This window comes from Apodemus sylvaticus, chromosome 10, assembly GCF_947179515.1.
Source record: "Apodemus sylvaticus chromosome 10, mApoSyl1.1, whole genome shotgun sequence".
Lineage (NCBI taxonomy): Eukaryota > Metazoa > Chordata > Mammalia > Rodentia > Muridae > Apodemus > Apodemus sylvaticus.
Window position 1 is genome coordinate 25,098,701 of NC_067481.1, and position 25,100 is coordinate 25,123,800.

The 25,100-nt window shown below is 49.5% G+C and overlaps 1 protein-coding gene across 1 annotated transcript in view; it reads left to right on the forward strand.

The window, feature by feature from the left end:
- Positions 1–25,100, forward strand: part of Plxdc1 (plexin domain containing 1) — a 67,901-nt gene that overhangs the window by 10,905 nt on the left and 31,896 nt on the right. The window contains exons 3-7 of the mRNA XM_052197072.1: positions 19,320–19,463; positions 19,735–19,804; positions 20,366–20,488; positions 21,218–21,336; positions 22,387–22,486. Of these exons, the coding sequence (XP_052053032.1) occupies positions 19,320–19,463; positions 19,735–19,804; positions 20,366–20,488; positions 21,218–21,336; positions 22,387–22,486 (556 nt within the window). The remainder of the gene's footprint in view (positions 1–19,319; positions 19,464–19,734; positions 19,805–20,365; positions 20,489–21,217; positions 21,337–22,386; positions 22,487–25,100) is intronic.

Here is a 25,100-nt window from a genome sequence, read left to right on the forward strand (position 1 = left end):
CTGGGGTACCTACAACTGGAGCAACGGCACTGTTGTGGGGCATCCACGAGAGAGGACTGATCAGACATGGGTTTAAGCCAATAGAAAGTCTTTATTGGGTAGTTGGCGTCTACACTGGGTGTTTGGGATCCCAGTGTATCCCTGAGCCTTTCTCAGCATGAGTTTTTCAGAACAAAAACCGTATCTTGAGTCGACATACTTCGGTTAACAAGAACAGCTAGCCAGAAGCAGAGCTACAGAAGCCAGATAGCAAAACCGGTACGTTTAGAGGCGTTCCCAGAATGATGGTCCTTAGCGTATCAGGTCTGTGTTTACATTTTGGCAGGTGGTGCTGTCTATGTGCTGAGTTTTACAGCCTGAATGGTATTTCCATCATGGAGTCAGTTGTGCTAAGGTTTCAGGGCCCTGTTACACACACCTGGCCATGTTTTAAATTCCTAAGACCTTCTTATGTGCGTTTGAGAATCCTCCTCCTTGTTTCTGTATCATGGATGAAATACCCTTTCTCACTAAGGGTATTTCATAAGCTTTGAGGATTTGGTTCTTTGCCTTGTTTCCATCTTCTCTGTCATTTCTGGTTCTGTGATGCTGTGTTTTCCTTCACCCCAGTCTCTGAAATTACCCCAGTCACGGTTTGTCACCAAGATTAATTCTGTCATTATTAAACATTTTAAGATTTCATTCACCCAAATAGCACCAGGATTGACACTAATGTTGATTTTTGTTGTTGTTTTGGTTTGGTTTGGTTGTTGGTTTTTTAAGACAGGGTTTCTCTGTCTCTGTGTAGCCCTGGCTGTCCTAGAATTCACTCTGTAGATCAGGCTGGCCTCGAACTCAAGAGATCCACATGCCTCTGCCTCCAGAGTGCTGAGATTAAAGGTGTGTACTATCACTATCTGGCTTATTAATGTTGGCTTTTAAAATGCCATATTTAGATGTTCTTCTCAATGCCTGAACCTTTTGGTTCCCTTACCACTGTACCTGACATTAATGGCTCCCTCAGCAGGCCCTCATCCCAGCTCTGAAGTGAACTTTTAAAGGACATGGCACACTCACTTCCCATTCTATCTGCTTTCTGGAACATTCAAAATGGAGGGAGGAGCAGGGTAGGCGTGGGAGCACGGAGAGCCAGCCCATGAGGTGTTCCTCAGGAAGGGACTCCTGTCACCTCACCCCATTCCTCATGGCTTTCATGGACTCTGGATTAAATAAATGATACCTGCTCAGGATCCAGACATGATAGTTGGGCCAGGTCCCAGTCTGCTTGAAGAGGACATCACAGTTAATGACCACAGAGACACAAACTTTTGGAAGCAATTGTCTGTGGGTGTCTAGAAGGACCAGCTGCATTCGGTGAGCCCTGGTGGATTCAATAATACCCAGGCTTAAAAACAAATACATATTCTTGGGCTCCACTCTGGATAGATTAGTTCAGAAGCATTGAGACCTGGGAGTTCATTTCTTTACAGTGTCTCACAGGGTGCTGGAGAGATGGCTCAGTGGTTAGGAGCACTGGCTGCTCTTCCAGAGGAGCTACATGGTAGCTCACAGCTATCTGTAACCCCAGTTCTAGGCATCTGACATATTCTTCTGGACTCCTTGGACAGCAGGTACACATGTGGTATACAGACATACGTGCAGGCAATACCTGTATACATAAATAAAATAAAATTTCAAAATTAGAAATCTGCAGGGGTGCAGCTCAATGGAGTAACATTTGCTTTGTGTGTGTGTGTGTGTGTGTGTGTGTGTGTGTCCCTGGGTTCTGTCCTCACTCCTGTAAAAAAGGAAATAGATAACAAAACTCCCTACATGGTTCTGCTGGTTGTCTGGGTGTAAAAGCTTCTCAGATCTAAGATGTCCAGGTGATTTTATTTTAAAAGATTTATTTATTTTTATTTATTGTTTATAGCTGGCTTCAGACACACCAGAAGAGGGCATCAGATCCCATTACAGAAGGTTATGAACCACCATGTGGTTGCTAGGAATTGAACTCAGGACTTCTGAGAAAACAGTCATTGCTCTTAACTGCTAAGCCATCTCTCCAGCCCTGTCCTTGAGGTCTTTAAAAGAGCTTTGTTTTACTTTATTGTGTATTTATGTGTATGAAAGTGTGTCTCTGTAAGTATATGCCACAAATGTGTGGGTGCCTCAGAGGTCACAGAGGGTGTCAGATCCCCTGGAACTAGAGTGACAGGCAGCTAAGAGTCAATGGATGGAGGTATAGGAATCCCATGTGATCCTCTGGAAGAACACCATGTGCTCTTAACCTCTGAGCCATCTCTCCAGTCTTATAATGGTGCAGTTTTATAATGGTGGCCAGGGCTGGCCCAGTTCCTCAGAAGACTGAGGTAGGACACTCAAAGCCTAAGTGGGTTGCAGAGTGATTTCTCAGCCAACATGGGCAGCTTAATAAAGCTTGTCTCAAAACAGGAAATAAATAGCACAGTGTGGTGGCGCATGCCTTTGATCCCAGCGCTTGGGAGGAAGTAGCAGGATTACCACCAGTTCAAAGCCAGTTTGGACTACATAGTAAATTGTAGATCTTGTCCCCAGTTTCCTGAAATAAATAAGTGATCATGTCAAGGTAACAGCTAGAATGGCAGGCTTTTGAAGCACCATTGTAGCAATACTTGAGCACAAGACTTCTACCATCTGGAAGCCTCATGACTCCCTTGACAGCCACACACCAAGACTTGAGAGATGGAGGCAGGCAGATCTCCGAGTTGGAAGACAGTCTGGTCTACAGAGTGAGTTCCGGGACAGCCAGGGCTACACAGAGATACTCTGACACCAAACAAACAAAAAAGCAAACCTTTAGTTCATTTTAAAAAAGAGGTCACATTACAGAGCAAGGCCGGCTGGGAGAGGCGGGCTCTGTGGAGTTGTCCCCAGCTCTGCCTAAGAGGTGAGATTAGAGGATGAAGGCCTGCGATGAAATCTATCTGGAAGGGACTTCAGAGGCCACACCAGGAAAGAGTCCCCCATTCTTCGTGGCCTGGAGTGACACCTGCCTGGACACAAATAAGTCAGGGGCTCAACGTGGGTCCCTCACTCAACCACAGCCCCTGAGGGAGAGGCTCCTCCCTGCTGTGGGCTGGAGTGAGTCAGGAGCAGGGGGCCTCTGCCAAGGATGGAGGCGGGGAAGCAGCTGCTAATGGAAACCCATGACAGCTAGGGACCAGAGCCAGGGCTCCGGGAATCTTGCAGGCTGTCTTGTGGCTTGAGTCCCTTTCAGGTAGCGAGGAGACTGTAGAGGGACAGTGTTCAGGGATCATGAAGAGACTGATCCCTAGCAACATGGAGGGAGACTTAGGGTGCCTCCCGTGCAGAGAAAGCTCCAGACATGGCTGTCTTCTGACAGCCCAGAGCTGCGGTGAGCCTAAGGCACGCTCTCCTTTCTGCCTCTTGTTTCTTGGCGCCCACACTGCAGTGTGTGTATGTGTTTGTATTGCTTGCTTCTGTCTGGCACTTCAGAGCCAGGCTGTCTGTCACTTGTGATCCCTGCCTGTCCCTGGTCGATACTCCTCTGAGAGAGCAAAGGAAGGGGGGCTCCCTACCCCCAGATCTCCAATGGTGTTAGAGAGAAGACCTAATCCCAGGGTGGCCCAGGGAGGCCCTCTAAGGATCTGTTCCACTGCCCTGGTGCTCACTCACCAGTGCCCTGTGTGAGGGGACTGCCTGTGTCTCCAGAGAGGCTGTGTCCGTTTTGCACTCAGCTCTCTCCTAAGCAACATTTAGCCAGGGCTGCAGATTACCCATCTTTTTTTTTTTTAATTAATTTATTTATTATATGTGAGTACACCGTAGCTGTCTTCTACACCAGAAGGGGGCATCCAATCTCATTACGGATGGTTTTGAGCCATCATGTGGTTGCTGGGATTTGAACTCAGAACCTTTGGAAGAGCAGTCAGTGCTCTTAGCTGCTGAGCCATCTCTCCTGCCCGAGATTACCCATCTTTACTGGTTGGTTTTGTGTGTCAACTTGACACAGGCTGGAGTTATTACAGAGAAGGGAGCTTCAGTTGGGGAAGTGCCTCCATGAGATCCAGCTGTGGGGCATTTTCTCAATTAGTGATCAAGGTGGGGAGGGCCCCTTGTGGGTGGTGCCATCCCTGGGCTGGTGCTCTTGGGTTCTATAAGAGAGCAGGCTGAGCAAGCCAGGGGAAGCAAGCCAGTAAGAAACATCCCTCCATGGCCTCTGCATCAGCTCCTGTTTCCTGACCTGCTTGAGTTCCAGTTCTGACTTCCTTTAGTGATGAACAGCAATGTGGAAGTGTAAGCTCAATAAACCCTTCCCTCCCTAGCTTGCTTCTTGGTCATGATGTTTGTACAGGAATAGAAACCCTGACTAAGACACCATCTTTGAGGCAAGGTCTCTCACTAAGCCTGGAGCTCGTCAATGGGCTAGGCTAACGGAACCCAGCTATCTCTGCTTCTCAGCACTGACAGGCAGCATGCAGGGCCATGCCCTGCTTTTACGTGGTTGGTGGGGACTCAAACTCAGATCCTCCTCTTGCCCACAGAACCTCTCCCCCAGCCCCCTGCTTGCTGACTGGCTTGCTTGCTTGCTGTGTCCGAGTCTCACTCTGTAGCCAAGGCTGGAACTTACGATGTAGCCCATAGTTATGCGCAGCCCACTGTATGGAAGACATGGCAATGAGCTCACCACAGGGAAAACACAGAAGCAACAAATGGCCAGTAAAAAGAAAATAGCATGGTACACACTTGGAATCCCAATCCTTGGGAGGTGGAGGCAGGAGGATTACTGGGGGCTGAAGGCCAGCCTAGGCATATACAGAGACTGTCTCAAAGACAAAATAAGGAGTGGTTTTTTTGCTTTTGTTTTTTCTTGTATGGACCAGTATGAAGATTTTAAAAGTGATAGCTAAGAGTACTACATTCACTATTAAAACCTCTTTTATTTTATGTATATGAGTACACTGTAGCTTGCCTTCAGACACACCAGAAGAGGGCATCAGATTTCATTATAGATGTTGTTAGGAATTGAACTCAGGACCTCTATAAGAGCAGTCAATACTCTTTAATTTATTATTATACATTGTATGCTGTCTTCAGATGCACCAGTAGAGGGCACCAGATATCTTTACAGATGGTTGTGAGCCACCATGTGGTGGCTGGGAATTGAACTCAGGACCTTCAGAAGAGCAGTCAGTGCTCTTAACCACTGAGCCATTATCTCTCCAGCCCCTAACTAGTCATTTCTTAGGAGCTGTCCACCTTGGCTTGTTTGTCTGTTATTTGTTATTTGTTGTGTAGCCCTGGCTATCCTGGAACTCACTCTGTAGACCAGGCTGGCCTCGAACTCAGAAATCTGCCTGCCTCTGTCTCCCAAGTGCTGGGATTAGAGGTGTGCGCCACCACCGCCCGGCTTGTTATTTGTTTTTTGAGACAGGCTCATTGCATTAAGCTAGGCTGTCTGGCCATGGAACCCCAGGGAGCCTCTCCTGTCCTCTTTCCCAGTGCTGGGGATCCGAGTATATGCTGTTTACGTTGGTATTAGAGCTGCAACCTCAAAATTGAACAAACAAACAAAAAACAGGTTTATTTAGTGCACGGTCCTGGAAGGCCAATATTTGAGGCTACATCTGGCGAAGGCCTCACTCAGTGTTATAATGTGTCAGGGAAAGAGAAGCTGAAATGGCTCATTGGGGAAATGCTGAAGACTGTAAGATGAAGTAAACCCTGTCCTCCCCCCTGGCTTTGTGCTGTGCTGGTTTACAGACCAACAGGAAGCCTAACTAAGACTCTCTGGCTAGCCTGATGGCCTGGGTTCAATCCCCAGGACCCACATAGTGAAGTGAACGGATTCCCACAAGTTGTCCCCTGACCTTATCACACCTGCAGTGGCACTTACACTAAAGAGAGAAGTGGGGTTTTGTTTATTTGTTTTGCTTTTTATTTTGTTTTGTTTTGAGACAGGGTTTCTCTACGTATCCCTGGCTGTCCTGGAACTTGCTCTGTAGACCAGACTGGCCTCGAACTCATAGAGATCTACCTGTCTCTGCCTCTGGAGTCTTGAGATTAAAGGTGTGCGCCATCACCACCCAGCTATAATTTTCTTTTTAAACTCAGAAGGAGTTATTTGCAGAAGAGAGAAAACACAGGTGGTTTCACCTTCTAACAGCTTGTTCTTGTGGTAGCCAAGCTAGACATTCAAGAACTTGAATCTCTCTTAAGGACCTCACTATTCTGAAAGGTCCCATCAGTGGTACCTTATGGACTAGAGTTTCTTATCATGTGCACAGCTGAGGTGAGAGGAAAATAGGAGATAATGTGAAATGAACCTTTCCTGGGTGCAGGTTTCTGCCACATCCTCCTCATTGGCAAGTATTTCTTTCTTTTGGTTACTGTGTCTTTGTGTGTGTGCCCTTGCATATGTGTGCATATAAGCACACATATGCCATCACAAGTGCGCAAGGATTGCAAACATGCTTTTGGGAATTGGGTTTCTCCTTCCACTATGTGGTTCTGGGGATAGAACGCCCATCTCAGGCTCAGTGCCAGCTCAGGACAGGTGTTTCAGATGTTTTATTTTCTCTTCATCCAGAATGGACAGAGGAAGCCACCTTCCTAAGGTCGTGCATCTACGGAGTGACAGACTTCAGACAAAAAGGCCAGTTCTTAGCCACCATTTCCTTAAGGATGAGTGTTGTGCAGGACTGACGCACTGTCTTGCCTTCCCCTTTCTTTCTTTTCTAGTTTAAGAGTTTCCCTCTTTAGCTCTGGCTGTCCTGGAACTTACTCTGTAGCTTGGTCTGCCCTTGAGCTGGTAGCAATCCTCCTGTCTCAGCTTCCCAAGTACTAAGATTATACAATGATCCCTCCATGTGTAGCTTTTTTTTTTTTTTAGAGACAGGATCTCACTGTGCAATCTTGGGCAGCATGAAACTCAATACGTAGCCTAGACTTCCTTGAACTCACAGAGATCTATCTACCTCAGCCTCCTGAAGCCCTGGCTATCATAGAATTCACTTTGTAGACCAGGCTAGCCTCGAACTCAGAGATCTGTCTGCCTCTGCCTCCCAAGCAGTGGGATTAAAGGCATGCGCTACCACTGCCCAGCAGAACTCTGCACTTGTAACAGACTCCTAAGTGACTTTGCTACTGTAGTTCCAGGAACGTTTGGAATAGCTGGAATCAAAAGCACATTCTGGGCGCTTTTGTAAACCCTCGCTAACAGGGGTGACTGGGAAACCCTTTCTCAGCAGCACTTCCCTGGCTGGCCCCAGCTGCCCAGATGCTATCCTGACAAGCCTGGCTTGTCAAGCTGTCCTGTCAGCTCTGCGGGTGCACCTGGTTGCTTGCCCAGCCTGTGTCCCAGCCAACTGGCTGGCAGGTGATGGGCTGACTGTGAGAACTCAGCTGGGGTTTCTTTTCCAGAAACATCTTAAGCTCAGCCAAGGTAAATACAGCCCCCGCTGTCAGAGCGTCAGAGCAAAGTGCCTGAGGTGGGTGGGAGGTGTGCATGCAGGAGCAGTTTGAGAGAGAAGAGCCCTTGCCATGCAGACAATAGGATGGAGGGGGAAATGTCTGAGGAAATAGCCTCTGCTGCCAAAACATTTTATAGAAAGGTTCAACAAAATCATATAAGAACTCACACTTACCGGACACCTGCTGTGGGCACTGCTGTGGGCGTCACTGTCCTGCTCAGTGGAAGCCTTGGAAGCCTTTCGAGACCGCAGCATCCGAGGCTGCTGAAGAAGGAACTGGACCCGGAGAGAAGGGCAATGCTTAACACCAGCCATCGTCAAGTTTGGGCTTTGAACTTGGATCGGCCTGACACCCAAGCCCACACACTTAATCCTGGAACAGTCGTTTTCAAAGGACTGTTTGAAACAGCCCCAACAGAGCCCTAAGAATTCCTTCAGGTGTCCCACAGGCTGTTATGGGATGGAGGGTGCTGGAGAAGGTACCAGAATTTACAGAGTCACTTCATTGTGAAGTGATGGAGGTGCTGACCTGCCAAGGAAGGAAACAAGTCTGAACTCACCCTGTTGTCTGTGAATCAGGAAGATCACTGACCAGGTGTTCTGTGCAAGTGCCGGAAACTACTCCCTTCATTACGCTGACCAGCTCTCTTTGTAATGTCCAACCAATATTGCCTCCAGTCCCAGCACCTAGGGACCACCCTCCAGGGGAAAAACAGCAGATGGTAGGCAGTGATGGTCTGCGCATGGTCCAAGTTCCTGGCCTGTGCATCCTGAGTAAGACACATGCAATATTGTGTCTGTGTTACCTGGCTAGGGAGACCAATAGGGCTTGCTTCCTTGCCCCCACCCCATATCTCTGTTTCTTTCTCTCTCTCTCTCTCTGTCTCTCTCTCTCTCTCTCTCTCTCTCTCTCTCTCTCTCTCTCTCTCAGATAGTATCTCTTACAACCCAGGCTGCCCTCAAACTTGCAGTGTAGCCAAGGCTAGCCTTGAGTTCCTGATTCTTCTGCCTTTACCTCCCAAGCGCTGGGATCACAGACATCACCGTGCTTTGCTGTTTGCATTAATGAGAATGCACATTCAGCCCTCACAGCAAATGCCTCAGGAACTGGGCCTTAAGATGCAAAATGAATCTCTTTCATCACAGATACTGGCATGAGCAAGTCTCCCTGGTGTGGGGAGCGCCCCTCTGATCTACTGCTTTGTCCTCTGCAACCCTGCCTTCCTTTTTTTTTTTTTTTTGTAATCTAAGGCTGCTGTTTCTATCCCAGCCATCACATCTGCATCCTATTCAGATTGTGGGGAGGCCACAGAATTCTGCTAATCTCCCATTGGTCATACATAGCTGTGTAGCTATCCCTAGCTAGGAGGACTGGTGGAGATACAGTCTAGGTTACCTGGGACTTTCTGAGGAGGAACATCTGCTGCTGAAGTGTGATGGGACAGTGGTTGCTGGAGACCCTTATCTGTCTCTGCCATCATGGACATCCTCCATTGAGACTGCCGGGGCAGGCGGCAACACAATAAGGGGCCTGTAGTGGCAACTGGGAAGTGTCCCCGAGGTTCATTCCAAGCTGTGGTACTCCTTGCTCTAGTGTTCAGGCAAGAAGCCAGCTGTGGTTGACTTTGTATGAGAACAACCAAACAAATATGGTGACCAGGGAGCAGCTGCCCAGAAACTTGTTTTTCTCCATCTCTCTTGCTGTTCAGATTTGTGCTATTTAATGAAGGGCTGCTGGGGGCGGGGGGTCCTCCTGAAGTCTTTCTCCTGGTCACCACACAGGGAAGACTGTTCCCTTTGGTTCCTAGCAGCCATCCTAGCAGTGTCACAGAGAAGGTCTAGACAACTGTTGGGAGTCAGCTGCTTAGTCTGTCTCTCTGGGCGTCACTTGGTTCCCGTCTCATTGATGTTCCTCAGTTATGACATAAAGGGTTGCATTGGAGCTGGAAGCAGAGGGCTGTTGCCTCTCCTGTCTGTGGACCTGTGTCTCCTGTTGACAGGGCGTGGCGGCAGCTTTGGCTCAGGTCTCAGCCACTAGCTCCTCAGCCATTCAATTTCATTCTCCTTCTGGAAGGATCAGGAATCTTGGAAGGCACAACTTGGTTTGAGCTGCAGAAGCAATGGACAATAAGGCTTCCTTCCTCTGGGGAGGGAGATGTCAGGGGTCCACTGGGGAGGGGGCGGGGCTTTGAGTCATGTGACCACAGGTTTCTAATCAGTGTGGCTGAGGAAGCACCAGGTTCCAGAACATGGTGGGTAAGACCTGAGATAAGGCAGACATTCTTGAATGGGGGTCAAGGAACCCTAAAACACATCTGCAACTGGGCGTGGTCCATACATACACAGCAAGGTGGGGCAGGCTGCCCAGGCCGAGCCTTTCTGAGGTATGTATAGTTAAGGAGAAGATCATCCATGGACCAAGATACAAGTCATTTTTTTTAAAAGACTTATTTATTTATTTATTATGTATATGAGTACGCTGTAGCTGTGCCATCATGTGGTTGCTGGGAATTGAACTCAGGACCTCTGCTTACTCTGGCCCCGCTCATTCCCGGCACAAAGATTTATTTATTGTTAAGTCTTTAGACACATCAGAAGGTGATGTCAGATCTCATTATAGATGGTTGTGAGCCACCATATGGGTGCTGGGATTTGAACTCGGGACCTTCAGAAGAGCAGTCAGTGCTCTTAACCACTGAGACATCTCACCAGCCCCCAAGTCAGCCACCTTGTATCTGCAAGGTAACCAGGCTTAGAACCAATAATGAAGACGACAGAGAAGGCCCAAAATACTTGATCTTGACCTTAAGGCATACTCATAATCAATGGTGTCACCAAGACACCAGGGTTTGCTTGCCTCACTCCTGACTTGGCTTCCTCTTGAGGCCCTGACCCCTCCGGTGGCCCAGTCAGACTGAAGCCAGCTGCTGCCTTCCAAGCTTCCTGAATGACCTTGAGGTGGAGCCTGAGCAAGATGTCCTGCCTCAGTGGCCGTGCACAGCTCTCCTCAGCGCCCGTGTGGTCCTAGTGTGAGGACACCTTGATGACATAAGAGCTCTGTGTGTCTGTCCTCCCCCACCCCTGTCCTAGACCCCCAGTCACTTGCTCACAAGCTCTTCCTCACCCCTGAGAGCATCACTTTCTTAGAGAAGAGGTCCAGGAACCAAGGTGCCAGCCTTTGTACAGAACAGCCTCACTGTGGAAATGTGCTCTGTGGACAGATTCCCTGAGGAAGGAGCTTTTCTTCACCGATGGCTTTTGGTGACAAAAAGATGTCCTTGCTCTTTTGCAGTGTGGCTTGAGAACATTAACTCTGAGATTGTTCAACTGTGTCACACCTCTCGGGTACAGGTGGTGAGATGGAGGGGACTCTGTCTCTGAACTCCATCTGTCCTCCATAAAACGCCCATGGTTGTCCCCAGTGTGAGAGAAACTTGATTTTTTTTTTTTTTGAGTTTCACAGTGTTGGCTGGGGCTGCCTTGAAGACATGGTCCTCCCCCTCAGCCTCCTGAAGAGCTGGGTTTCCAGATGTGCACCACAGCATTCTTAACAGAGAAGTGTCCCAGGTCACCTTCTAGAGAGATAGCTGACAAAAGTCATGATGGACAGTAAACAGAGCACAGATCACTACCTTTGATTTGGTTCCAAGTAGGTTTGTGATGCAAGGCCTTCATTTCACTACTTAGAAACTGGAGGTCCCAGCACCCAGGAGGCAGAGGCAAGTGGATCTCTGTGAGCCGGAGGCCAGCCTGGTCTACATAGTGAGCGCCAGGATAGTCAAGGCTATGTAGAGAGGCCCTGTCTCAACAAACAAAATGAAAAAGAAAACAGGCCTCACAAATGGTGGTCAGTGGTGTCTGTGAAATGGCAGCGTGGTGCCGAGCCAGCACCACAAATACTGACTTCCCTTCTCCCTTGGCTCCCAACCTCCCTGACTTGGTCCATTCCACCCCACTAAGTTTTATCCGGTTCCCCTAAGCACCTACTGTTCCTTGGCCAGTACTCTGAATAGGTATAGCTTCTGGCTGGAATGTTCTGTAAGAGTCATCCATGCTAGGAGAAGGGGCAGATGGGGGCCTGTGTGGGGCCTGAGATGACTTTGGGTGGGGCCATCTGGTGCAACCATCTCTGGCAAGCCACTGTGCTTGGTAGTGCTGGGGCCTGGGCAGAGCCCGGCCTGGCCTGGCCTGGCCTATGATCTCTGAGACCCTCCCTGCTCTCTAAGCTGCTGGGCTCTTGGAGAAAATTGAAGCCTGAGAGGTCACTGTGGTTGAGATTATGATTTAGATACACCCCCTGCAATTCAGTCCCCACAGGGTGGTATTATGAGGGTGGGAACTTACCCCACTGTGGAGAACTGAGGCGTTGGGGAGCTGATGAGAACCGGATAGGCTGTCAGCGAGGAACCCAGGACAGGACCCTGCAGGTTTTATAAGAAGCCCACTGTGGTGGTGTATACCGGTAATTCCAGCACAGAAGAAAGAGGCTGAGGCACAAGGCTCACGAGTTCAAGATCAGCCTGAGCTGCATATAGAGACCCGGTCTCTTTTAATGTATATACTTGCTCACATAAGTACCTGAGTATGCATGGATGTGTGCATACACATGTGCAGATGTGTGTCAGTGCATATGAGTTTTTTTGTTGTTTTTTTTGCATATGAGTTTTTTACATATGCATGCAAACACTTGTGTTAGCCTGTGTGCCTGCACACACATGTTTACACTTATGTATGTGGTTTTTGTGTCTGTGTACATTTATTTGTACATGTCTGTGCATCCATGCACATGTGTACTGTGTGTATACACTTGTATAATGTGCATTAGTGTGTAAGAACACATTTTTGTGTACACCTATGCTCAAATATGTGTGTGTGGTATATATTCAATTTTGTGTACCTTTGTGTACACCTGTGCCTTATTTGCATGGATGTGTATATGTGTGTGTGTGTGTATGTGATCTTGTTGGTGTGCACATATGTGTTTGTAGGTAACCACACACCTGTGTGTGTTCACATGTTGCATATGTGAGATGCATGTGTGTGTGTGTGTGTATGTTTCCATACATGTACATGTGTGTCTATGCCTATATGTGCATGGACACATGTGCTTGTATGTGCATGTGTGACCTGGAGTGTGGGTGCATGTTAGGTACATATATGTGTATCCTCTGTGTCTATGTTCTGAGGGCCTGCGTGCTTCAGGACCTGCCAACAAGAAGAGTCATCATTGGTCAGGTATAGCCCCTCCTACCTGGAGCAGAACCCAAGCTGCACTTATCCAGTCCGTCGGGATATTAGTGACTGGAAGGGACTGGGACAGAGTTACAGGTGACAGTTCCTTAAATGCCCTAGATCTGAACGAGTGCAATCTTTTGTCACCTCAATGATATCACTGGAGGGCTCCTAGGGGACTCCAGGAATGAGCCCACACACCTCCCTCAAATGCTGCAGCTGGGAGTTGGGCTATCACAGGCCTCTGGACCTGGCTATCGCCTGGCTGTGGACCGTGCTACCTGTTATTATCCCATGGTGTACGGACTCGGAGCCATGGGCCAGCCAGATGCATTCCCAGAGTCCCTGCTCTCTCTAAGATGGTGACAGGACATGCGCTTGTGTGTCAGTGTGGACGCTTCTTTCCCAGGTTTGGGGACTCTCTTGCCTTGTGAGTCCTGAGGAGCAGACCGACAAGTCTGTCTCCCTTCAGCCACTGTGCAGCCTCAACATGGCTGCTCAGGTTCCCAGGAGGCGGTGGGGCTCCCATGAGTCCCTGAAGCCCTGTTTTCTCCTTCTGTCATCCCTGCGTGGTAACACGGTCTGTGTGTAGAGCCAATGAGAGAAGCTGTGAAGCAGACAGAGCTTGTGCAGGCCGTGAACCGTGTCCCGTGTCCTGGTCAGCAAGCCCTGCTCTGGGCCCGAGCTCCCGAGGGGAGCAGCCTCGGGCCTGAGGGAACCTTTGTCCTATGAGTACAAAGTCAGTAAGGGCGACTGGAGAGATGGCTCGGAGGTTAAGGAACCAGGTTCAGTTCTCAGCACCCACACTGTGGCTCACAACTGTCTGTAACTCCAGTTCCAGGAGATCTGCTGGCCTCTTCTGGCCTCTACATGCATACACCTGGCACCCAGACACATATGCAAGGAAAACAGTCACACACAGGAAGTAAATGTTATAGTTTGGGTTGTAAGCCCAGCCTCGAACAGCTGAGCCATCTCTTCAGCCCAGAAGTAAGAACATCGTAATGAAAGAAAGCTTGAAGGAGCCAGATAAGATATCTCTGAGGGAGAGACTCAGAATGTGCGATAGCCTCTTAGGGGAGTAAGCCCTCACTGAGTAGCCAATTACTCCACTCTCACCCCAGACAGGGTCTCATGCATCCCAGGCTAGCCTCAAGCTCACTGTAGCCTAGGATGACTGTTGTTCTGGGAGTCCAGGCATCTGCACCAGGCCTGGTTGAGGAGCCATCTTTTGTATGGATCATGGGGAAACATTTTTTTAAGGACAGGGGACACAAAGGCCCTGAGGCAGACAAGTGTTGATGATTTTTGGAATAGAAAGAAGTCCAAACAGACAGAAACCCAGTAAACAGGGAGAGAGAGGAGGGTGCTGAAGTGTGTGGAGAGGAGTGGGGGAATCTGACCATTGCCTTCTGGAAGGGTTTGCTTAGGTGACGGGCATCAGAGACTTAAGAGGCATCCTTCCAACGTGTCATCAAAAGCCTAGCCCCACCCAGATCTGTGCTGCTCTATCCTTAGGATGTGGGACTTGCCCTTAAACTTACAATGTGGCTTATGCAACTCCAGCTAGCAGGTCTTCATGCCAGACGGGATGAGGAAGGGGATGAGGATGAGGAAGGGGATGAGGATGAGGAAGGGGATGAGGATGAGAAAGGGGATGAGGATGAGGAAGGGGATGAGGATGAGGAAGGAGATGAGGATGAGGATGAGGAAGGGGATGAGGATGAGGATGAGGAAGGGGATGAGGATGAGGATGAGGAAGGGGATGAGGATGAGGAAGGGGATGGGGATGAGGAAGGGGATGGGGATGAGGAAGGGGATGAGGATGAGGATGAGGAAGGGGATGGGGATGAGGAAGGGGATGAGGATGAGGAAGGGGATGGGGATGAGGAAGGGGATGGGGATGAGGAAGGGGATGGGGATGAGGAAGGGGATGGGGATGAGGAAGGGGATGAGGATGAGGATGAGGAAGGGGATGGGGATGAGGAAGGGGATGAGGATGAGGAAGGGGATGGGGATGAGGAAGGGGATGGGGATGAGGAAGGGGATGGGGATGAGGAAGGGGATGGGGATGAGGAAGGGGATGAGGATGAGGAAGGGGATGGGGATGAGGAAGGAGATGAGGATGAGGATGAGGAAGGGGATGAGGATGAGGAAGGGGATGGGGATGAGGAAGGGGATGGGGATGAGGAAGGGGATGGGGATGAGGAAGGGGATGGGGATGAGGAAGGGGATGAGGATGAGGAAGGGGATGGGGATGAGGAAGGAGATGAGGATGAGGATGAGGAAGGGGATGAGGATGAGGAAGGGGATGGGGATGAGGAAGGGGATGGGGATGAGGAAGGGGATGAGGATGAGGAAGGGGATGAGGATGAGGAAGGGGATGAGGATGAGGAAGGGGATGAGGATGAGGATGAGGAAGGGGATGGGGATGAGGAAGGGGATGAAGATGAGGATGAGGAAGGGGATGAGGATGAGGAAGGGGATGGGGATGAGGAAGGGGATGGGGATGAGGAAGGGGATGGGGATGAGGAAGGGGATGAGGATGAGGAAGGGGATGAGGATGAGGAAGGGGATGGGGATGAGGAAGGGGATGGGGATGAGGAAGGGGATGGGGATGAGGAAGGGGATGAGGATGAGGAAGGGGATGAGGATGAGGAAGGGGATGAGGATGAGGAAGGGGATGAGGATGAGAAAGGGGATGAGGATGAGGAAGGGGATGAGGATGAGGAAGGAGATGAGGATGAGGATGAGGAAGGGGATGAGGATGAGGAAGGGGATGGGGATGAGGAAGGGGATGGGGATGAGGAAGGGGATGAGGATGAGGAAGGGGATGAGGATGAGGAAGGGGATGAAGATGAGGATGAGGAAGGGGATGGGGATGAGGAAGGGGATGAGGATGAGGATGAGGAAGGGGATGGGGATGAGGAAGGGGATGGGGATGAGGAAGGGGATGAGGATGAGGAAGGGGATGGGGATGAGGAAGGGGATGAGGATGAGGATGAGGAAGGGGATGAGGATGAGGAAGGGGATGGGGATGAGGAAGGGGATGGGGATGAGGAAGGGGATGGGGATGAGGAAGGGGATGGGGACGGGGATGATGAGGATGAAATAAGGAAAGATAAGAAAAAAGCTAACAGGGACAAGCAGTTAAATTGGCTTTCTTCCCAAAGACACCATTAAAACCTCAATAGTCAGTTGTTTGTTTTCTGTTTGGTGTTGTTTGCTGGACATATTGCTTACTGTGATGGTCCGTTAGTGAAGAGGAATCGGGAGTTCATGTTGGCTAGGCAACGTTAGGTTCTGGCCCACAGGGCGTACCTAGTACATTGTGGTAAGAGGCACAACATTCATTCTCTGTAGCTTGGTGCCAGGGTATCCTAAGCAGGGGAGTGACATGGAGAGAGGCAGACAACTCCAGGCTGTCTTCACAGAACCATAGCAGCACACAGACAAGGGTACCTGAATTCATTTTCTGCCATAAAACATTTATTCCCTCTCAGGCCTAGAGTCTGAAGCCACCCTCCCTCTGGAGGCCCTGGGAAGAGCCCCTCCTGCCAGCCTCTTAGCTCTTAGTACTCCTGGGCATCCCTGGCCCTTCTTGGCCTGAGGATTCAGTCCAGTCCATGCTCCATGATCACATGACTTCCTGGGTCTCACTTCCTCTGTCTGGCTCTTGCCCTCCAGTGATAAAGATGGGCCAGGGTGGCTCGCACCTTTAATCCCAGCAGGCAGATGGATCTCTGAGTTAGAGGCCAGCCTAGTCTACAGAGCTAGTAGGGCTACACAGAGAAATCCTGTCTTAAATAACAACAACAACAACGACAACAACAACAACAACAAAGACAGCAGCCATTGGACTGAGCTCCTCTAATCCTGGGCGACCTTGACTCTACTTACCTGTAGAGACTTTGTTTTCTTTTCTTTTTAATATTTATTTTTGGTTTTTTCGAGACAGGGTTTCTCTATATAGCCCTGGCTGTCCTGGAACTCACTCTGTAGACCAGGCTGGCCTCCAACTCAGAAATCTGCCTGCCTCTGCCTCCCAGAGTTCTGGAATCACAGGCGTGCGCCACCACCGCCCGGCCTGAGACTCAGTTCTAAGAAGGGCATCTTCACAGGTACTGGAGAATGGGATTGGACATACCTTTAGGAAGGCTGAGCTCAAAGCCACTGCAGTGTGCCCAAGGACCTGAATGTCCTTCCTGTTCCTCCCCTTCTGTGCCAGCCAGGCCTTTAGCCTGAGATTTGAGGAGGCAGCTTTATTTCCAAATTCTCAACCCACTGCAGGGACCCCATCCCTCACTAGCCTCCTAATCATAAGAGAGCACATTGTGCCTCTAAGGGAGTTTGTTGACATTTCTTCTGTTGCTCTCCTGGGCACAGAACCCTGGGCCTTGCATGTGATCTCCCATGAGCTGGGTCCCAAGCTGTGGTTTTGCTTGCTTTGTGTTTATTTTTTATTATTCCTTTTATTTTGAGGCAGAGTCTCAATAAGTTTCCTAGGCTGACCCAGACTCTATGTAGCTCTGGCTGGCCTTGAACTTGTGAGCCTCCTGCCTTAGCCTTCCAAATTCCTTAGTTTAAAAGCATGTGCCACCTGACTCCCACACACTTCCTTGGTCTACAGGTGCAGAGGTGACTCGATTGCTCCTGTGAGTCAGGGTCTCAAGTTGAAGCAGAAACAGTCATCTAAGGCTGCATGGTTGCATATGCCTGAAATCCTAAGCACTTGAGAGGTAGAAGCAGGAGAATTGGGAGTTCAAGTCCAGCCTTGGCTACATAGAAAGTTCTAGGCCAACTTGAGCTACTCCATTGAGATCCTGTGTTAAAATCAACCTGTACTGGGACTGGAGAGATGGCTCAGTGGTTAAGAGCACTGACTGCTCTTCTGAAGGGCCTGAGTTCAAATCCCAGCAACCATATGGTGGCTCACAACCATCCGTAGAGTTTGAGGTCAGTCTGGTCTACAGAAGCCAGCCAGAGCTACACAGAGAAACCCTGCCTCAAAAGCAAACCAAAATGAACACCAACAAGGTGTGTGTGTGTGTGTGTGTGTGTGGTGGTGGTGGTGATGATGATGGTAGTGATGGGGGCTTGATTTCCTGTTTTCAAAATTTTTATATATATTTATATTTATATATATTTTATATATATATTTATTTATTTATGTGTATGTGCATGTAGGTGCCCACAGAAACCAGATCCCTTAGAGTTAGCTTACAGGTGGTTATGAAGCCTGCAGTGTGGGTGCTGGGAACTGAACTCTGGTCCTCCGCAGCAGCAGCAAACACTGCTAGTTAAGAGTGAACTGTGTCCCCAGCCAGAGCTGGCCTTTATTAAACTAATTTGAAATGGGAATGCAGCCTGGCAATCGCAGGTGGTCCCAGCAGGATCCCCCACCCCATATTCCTTTACTCACCCCCCCTCAGCCCACCCTAACCTTAGGGCTCCAAAATGTGCTCACAGGGAATTGCTTGTCAGAACCACATTCTGCTTCTCCGCCTCTCTGCACGCGGACAGTGGCCAGGGCCCCAGCTCCCAGCTTCCCCTGGGCTCAGGCCAAGCGCTGGCTGGGCAGTTGGCTGCTCAGCAGGAAGAACATGGTTTGCTCTGCCGTGTCTGCAACCTGATTAATGATCCTTGATGCTCAGGGCATCACCACAGCCCAGGTAGCCTTGGGAACCTGTGACCTCTCTGATGCTGCCTTCTGTGAGGTGCTGCTCTTGGGACAGCTCCAGGAAGTGCTTGCTGAGACAGCTTTCCCTGGTCTGCTGTGTGTTGGCCCCAGATGCTCCTCTGAGGGAGACTCTGGAAAGAACCCAGCCTGCTGTGGTATCTGCATCAGCCACACAAGGAGATGCAAAATTATCCCCTGAGGAGCTCCTTGCTTCTCTCGTCCATCTGGTGACCGCGGAGGGGACTACTGTTCTCTGCTTTCCTGAGGCCTGTCTGGGGGCCATTGCCTGTGTCCCGCCTCCACCAACAGACTAGCAACTCCCCAAGATCGGCGACTACCTTCTCCATTAGACATCTAAGACCTAATTGTTATAGCTGCTGCGTTTCTCTTTTTGCTACGGCAGGTCAGAGATTGTGTCTTCTGTGGCCTAGGCATGGTCCTTAAAACAAAGGTTTTATCTGTTCTGTGGCTTCCTCTCCGTCATGTCCCCAATGCTTTTTTTTTTAAGTTTTTATTTGAGACAGGGTTTCTCTATGTAGCCCTGGCTGTCCTGGAACTCACTCTATAGACCAGGCTGGCCTCGAACTTAGAAATCCACCTCTTTAATCCAAGTTCTAGGATTAAAGGTGTGTGCCACCACCGGCTGGATATGTCCCCAATACGAGCTTGGCCTTTGTCATGCTCTGAAACATTCAGAGTTATAGAATAAGCCTTTGGCTTGTCCAGACAATGACAGGGCTGAGTACACACGGAGCAGGTATGGATTTGACTAGGGCCAGACCTGTTGAGGAACAGACACCAAGTGTATTCTGGGAAATTTCAAGCCAAGAGACGTAGGCCAGGTGCTCTGGGACAGCAGGATATTGGGAAGTCTGAGTAGGGAGGGGCGGAGGATGGCGCCCAGCTTGCCTGCCTCCTCATACCACCTATGGGCTCTGTCCCTGTCCCCGCAGGAGGACAACCATAACTACTACGTGTCCCGTGTCTATGGCCCTGGTGAGAAACGTAGCCGGGATCTGTGGGTGGACCTGGCTGTGGCGAACCGGAGTCACGTGAAGGTTCACAGGATCCTCTCAAGTTCTCACAGGCAAGCTTCGGTGAGTGCCTAGGCCTGACAGGACAGCCTGGGCTGAGAAGCTCGAGGCTAGGCCAGCAATGGCTGCCTGGGAGTACACGTGGTTATGGCCTGAGATTTGTAATTGGAGTGGGTTCAGTCAGAGGAAGCTCAGTGGGGTACCCAGCTGTAATCCTAGGGGCCCTACCCTGGATATGCCTGTGCCCACATTGTTCAGATAAGTCTGGTGTAGGGAGGGTGCCCAGTGTTTGGCTGGCAGTATCATCCATGGGGACTCTCTCCTGTCCCTGCAGAGAGTGGTCTTGTCATTTGATTTCCCTTTCTATGGGCATCCTCTGCGGCAGATCACCATAGCAACCGGAGGTAAGGCAAACCAATGAGGTGAGGGGGGACTTGGAGGTCTCAGCCTGACTCAGGGAGGCTCTCAAAGGACTCACTGAAAACAGGTGGATGGGTGGGCAAGGGTGGAACTCAGGGGATGTCTCGGATGCCCCACTGAAATCAGATGATCTGTGTGCATGCCTGCCTGTTCGAGTGTGAGCATGTGTTCGTTCCTCTGGACCCAAACAGCTGGCATGTGTACCTCTGGGGTCTCTGTTTCTGAGACTGAGGGAGCCAGGACTCCAGTCCCTGCTGATATGAGGAGCCTCTCTGACTTCCTGTTACTTTCATCCTATTTCCTAAAACAGGAGAGTCACTTCCTCTTCCTTCTACCCACCTTGGTCTGTGCCTATCCAGAGATATGGGTCAAGCATTCTCTAATCTGGTCCACTTTTCTATCTCACCAAGTCCCGAGCCCACTGGGTGGGGGAGGGGTTGAGGCCATAAGACTCTTTTCTAGCCCCTGCCAGTTGGGGAGGAGGGACCCTAGAGGTCACCCTTTGAACCATCTCTGATGTCACCTCCAAATTTTTCTGCCCTTAGGCTTCATCTTCATGGGCGACATGCTCCACCGGATGCTCACAGCGACTCAGTATGTGGCGCCCCTGATGGCCAACTTCAACCCCGGTTACTCTGACAACTCCACAGTTGCTTACTTTGACAATGGTGAGGTCAGATCTCAGAGTGTAGTTCACCCAGCACTGGGGTGGGTGTTCCTGGTCTAACCATGTCCTGGGAGCCCTCGGCCCACAGTCACACAGGCAGGCAGCCATCTACCCTGTGCTGTCTTCTCACCTGTAAGACGGAAACTGAGGCGGCGCTGCCTAGCCTTGTTGGGCCAGACGAAGGTGTCAAAGCTTTCTCGGGGCCCTCATCTGCTTCTTACGCTCACATAGGAGGCGGGCATTTCCCTGGTTTCCTTTTGTCTCCAGGAGTCAGGAGAGGCAAGAGAGAGGTGTGCAGATCATTTTCTTGTTGTTGTTGTTTTTAGGTTTTTTGGGGGTTTGTTTGTTTTTGTTTTGTTTTGTTTTGAGACAGGGTTTCTCTGTGTAGCCCTGGCTGTCCTGGAACTCACTCTGTAGACCAGGCTGGCCTCGAACTCAGAAATCTGCCTGCCTCTGCCTCCCAAAGAGTTGGGATTACAGGCGAGCGCCACCGCCGCCCAGCTGAGGTGTGCACATCATAAGAGATGAGAAGTTTGGGGACCTGGAGCAGAAATGGGATCTTGGAAGGCGGGAGGCGGGGAGGGGAGGTAGGCTCTATGACTGGGAAGCAGGCTGGTGTCTGTGGGTTTCCTGGTTCCTGCTTCTCAAACTCACAAATGGCTCCCACCTCTGACCACTCTATCTGCTGGGTCCCCTGCACTGACAGCCGGGTCTCTGCTCTTCTCCCCAGGGACGGTGTTTGTGGTTCAGTGGGACCACGTTTACCTCCAGGGCCGGGAGGACAGGGGCAGCTTCACCTTCCAGGCGGCCCTTCACCAAGACGGCCGCATTGTCTTTGGCTACAAAGAGGTGAGTATGTTTTAGAGCCTGTGGACGTTCATCCGGCAAAGCTTTGTAGAGGATCTGTAGTGTGGTGGGGGCGGGGCTTAGCGCCAAGATCTGGACTTGGTGCTTACGCAGCTACAAATCACACAGAGAGATGATTACAAAGGCAAACACTGGATTTCCGCTATGACTAGGGCCCCCACATAAAGGCTTCTTGTGCTAAAAGTCTGCTGTGGGGATCTTCACATCCTCAGAGGCCAAGGAAAGCTTCCCGGAGGAAAGGAGTTAAAAACTGCAGGATGAATGGGGGTGAAGGAAGCAGAGATAAGAGTCGAGTGTATCCAGGAGTGAGAAAGGAATGTACAAAGGTCCTGTGGCAGGACAGACATGGTTTATATGAAGCACTGAAGCAAATGGTTCTCAACATGTGGGTTGCGACCTCTGGGGTGTTCAGTGACCTTTTCACAGGGGTTGCCTAAGACCACGGGAAAGCACAGATACCTTCATTCATAACTAGCAAAAGTACCAAGATGAAAGGATTGACAAAATGATTTTATTGTTGGGGTTGTTACAACTATATTAAAGGGTCACAGCGTTAGAAAGGTTGAGAACCAATGCAATTGAAGGAGGCTTCTCTGGAGTGGAGAGTCAGAGGACAGGATGGGCCAGAGGAACAACCAGATGGTCTTTTGAAAAAGCTACTCTGGCTTCAGAGCAGATAGGCCACTGGGGACTTAAGGGGATGCTGGGAGATGGTGTAGGGAAAGGGACACAGCTTGGACTTGGGAGACAGAGAACTGGACGGAGATGAGAGCCAACAGGTTGACAGCCAGGATTTGGAGATGGGTAAGAAGACACGGGGAGTAAAGGAAGGAAAGGGAGAAGCCTAGGGCAACTTGTGGCCTGTGGAGAGCCCGGGATCCAGGCTGGAGGAAACGTGGGAGTCCTGGAGTGTGGGTGCAGGTGTTTGGGTCCTGCAGCCCTGAGCAGACAGCTGGGTGCGAAGCCAAGTGGGGACTTCGTGACCACAGAGGGTTCCGGGTGGATGGCAGGTGCCTCTTCTTCCTGCTGCAGATCCCCATGGCTGTCCTGGACATCAGTTCTGCCCAGCACCCCGTCAAGGCAGGCCTGTCTGATGCTTTCATGATTTTCAATTCATCTCCAGAGGTGTCAGGTGAGTCCCCAGGGGGCCTGCATCTGACCCAGTTCCATCTGTGCCTGCATTTCGCTGTTAGAGCAGAGGGGTCATTTTGGCCTAACTGTGTCTAGAGAGAGGCACTGGTTTTTTGTTTGTTTGTTTGTTTTGTTTTGTTGGGTTTGTTTTTTTCGAGATAAGGTTTCTCTGTCTAGCCCTGGCTGTCCTGAAACTCACCCTGTAGACCAGGCTGGCCTCGAACTCAGAAATCCGCCTGCCTCTGCCTCCCAGAGTGCTGGGATTACAGGCGTGCGCCACCACCACCCGGCTGGCCTGATTGTTAAGAAGGAGATCAGGAGCTCCTGTACTCAGCTCCATTTGCAAAATCTCCGAAGACTCTTGTGCCAAAATGCACAGTTTTTTTGTTTGTTTGTTTTTGTTTGTTTCGTTTTGTTGGGTTTGGTTTCACCCCAGCAGTCAGTAAGCTTTCCAGAATTCAAACAAAATGACCTCTAACCCAGGGGATTAACAGGTGACCAGGGTGTGTCTGAGATGAGCACCCCTTACCCACCAGTTGTGCTGTGAACTTTCTCCTTTGGCAAACCATGCTCCCTTCAGTCTCAGTTCCCTCCTCTGTAACATGGGGGAGGGGTGGTGAGAGGGGATCTTCCTGTAGTGCTGACTTTGAGGGGACCTCAGCTTCTCTCGCACAGCTGTGGTTTGACATCTGGCCCATCAGGACAGAATGTTAGAATGTCTCCTATCTCACCTTTACACCTCAAAGCTTTATAAACCAGCACACCAAGAACTTCAGGAAATGGTGTAAGAACAGATGACACCCCAGTTCTGGCATGCCACAGGACTGAGGACGTTCAAGGCATGTGTCACGGTGACAGTGATTTCCAAGACATCCTTCTTTTACACATCCCTGTTGGACACCATTGCTATTTCTATGATCCTTAGGTGACAATGTTAAGTATCAAAGCAGGGCCGTGTACTGTAGCAGTATTATTATTCTCCTGATGTAATTGTTGTCTCCAAGGTTTACAGCTTCTGTCTGCTAACCTAGGCCTAGTCCTGGAAGCTTCTAGCTTTTGTACAATCTTATCTAGGCCTAGAATGTTTTCAGTCTCTGAGACTTGCTGCTGAATATGTTCATCCTTTCTAAAAAGATTTATTTATTATGTATACAGTGTTCTGCTTGAAGGCCAGAAGAGGGCATTGGATCCCATTACAGATGGTTGTGACCACCATGTAGTTGCTGGGAGTTGAATGCAGGACCTCTGGACGAGCTCTTAACTGCTGAGCCATCTGACCAACCCCCTTTCTAGTTCTTTCTGAACTCCGGCTGACTGGTTCAATTTAGCTGTTCTGGCTCAAACTCCTCTCCAAGCTGTCTGATTCAATCTGGCTTTACTCTTGGCCCCTGACTGAATTGCTCTGTTTGGTCTCATATAACTTTGGCCATATGTTCTAATTTCCTGCATCCTCAATTTCTGGCTTGCTCTGTCTTCACCTGTGTCTAGCTTCTTCTCTCTCTGTAACCTGACTTTATATAACTCTCCCTGGAAAACTTCTCTCCCCTCTCTCTACTCTCTGCACTGCCACTCAAGTGCTTCTCTTTCTCCTCTCTTCTTGTGAGAGCTGGGCATAGCCTATTCTGTCAAATCTTTCTCTGATTCGTCACTTTGTCTGCCACTCAGTAGAAATTACTTTCAAACATGGGCACTTTCTTCTACAAACTTTACCTTCATTGTTTGGGATTAAAGATAATGGGTGTCTGTATTCCAGCCAGAGGGATTAAAGGTGTGTGCTAACGGCTGAGCCACACCGCAACTAGAAAAAGGTTTTTTTTTTTAGTAAATAACACAATCTCGGGGTTCACATTATGTTCAAATATCCTGCAACACAGCACAGGTCAGGCAAGTGTTCTGCTCCGAGCTACAGTATTAGCCTTTAACTTCATTCATACAGTTAGATATGGGTTTCCTTAATTTTTATTAATTTATTTATATCCCAGTCCCACCCTTACAAATACCACCCTGTTTTCTCTTCTTTTTAAATTGTTTTTGCTGCTGTTTTTTCAAGACAGTGTTTCTTTGTAGAATAGCACTGGATGTCCTAGAACTTACTCTGTAGATCAGGCTAGACTTGAACTTACGGAGACCAATCAGTCTCTGTCTCCCCAGTGCTGGGATTAAAGGCTGACATGTGAGTACTGGGAATCAAACCCAGAAGAGTAGCCGGTGCTCTTAACAATTGAGCCAGCTCTCAGCCATCAAAGTTAATTTTTAAGCTAGCATACAAAGTAATGTTTTTTTTAATGAGTTTGTCTTATCTATCTATCTATCTATCTATCTATCTATCTATCTATCTATCTATCTACCTACCTATCTATCTAGCTAGATATCTATCTATCTAGATATTTAATGCATATGCGTATACTGTAGCTATCTTCAGACACACCAGAACAAGGTATCAGATCCCATTACAAATGGTTGTGAGCCACCATATAGTTGCTGGGATTTGAACTCAGGACCTCTGGAAAAGTAGTCAGTGCTCTTAACAGCTGAGCCATCTCTCCAGCCCCTCTTTCTTTTCTTTTTTTAAGAGATAGACTCTCACTGTGCTTCCTGTCTCGGCCTCAAACTGG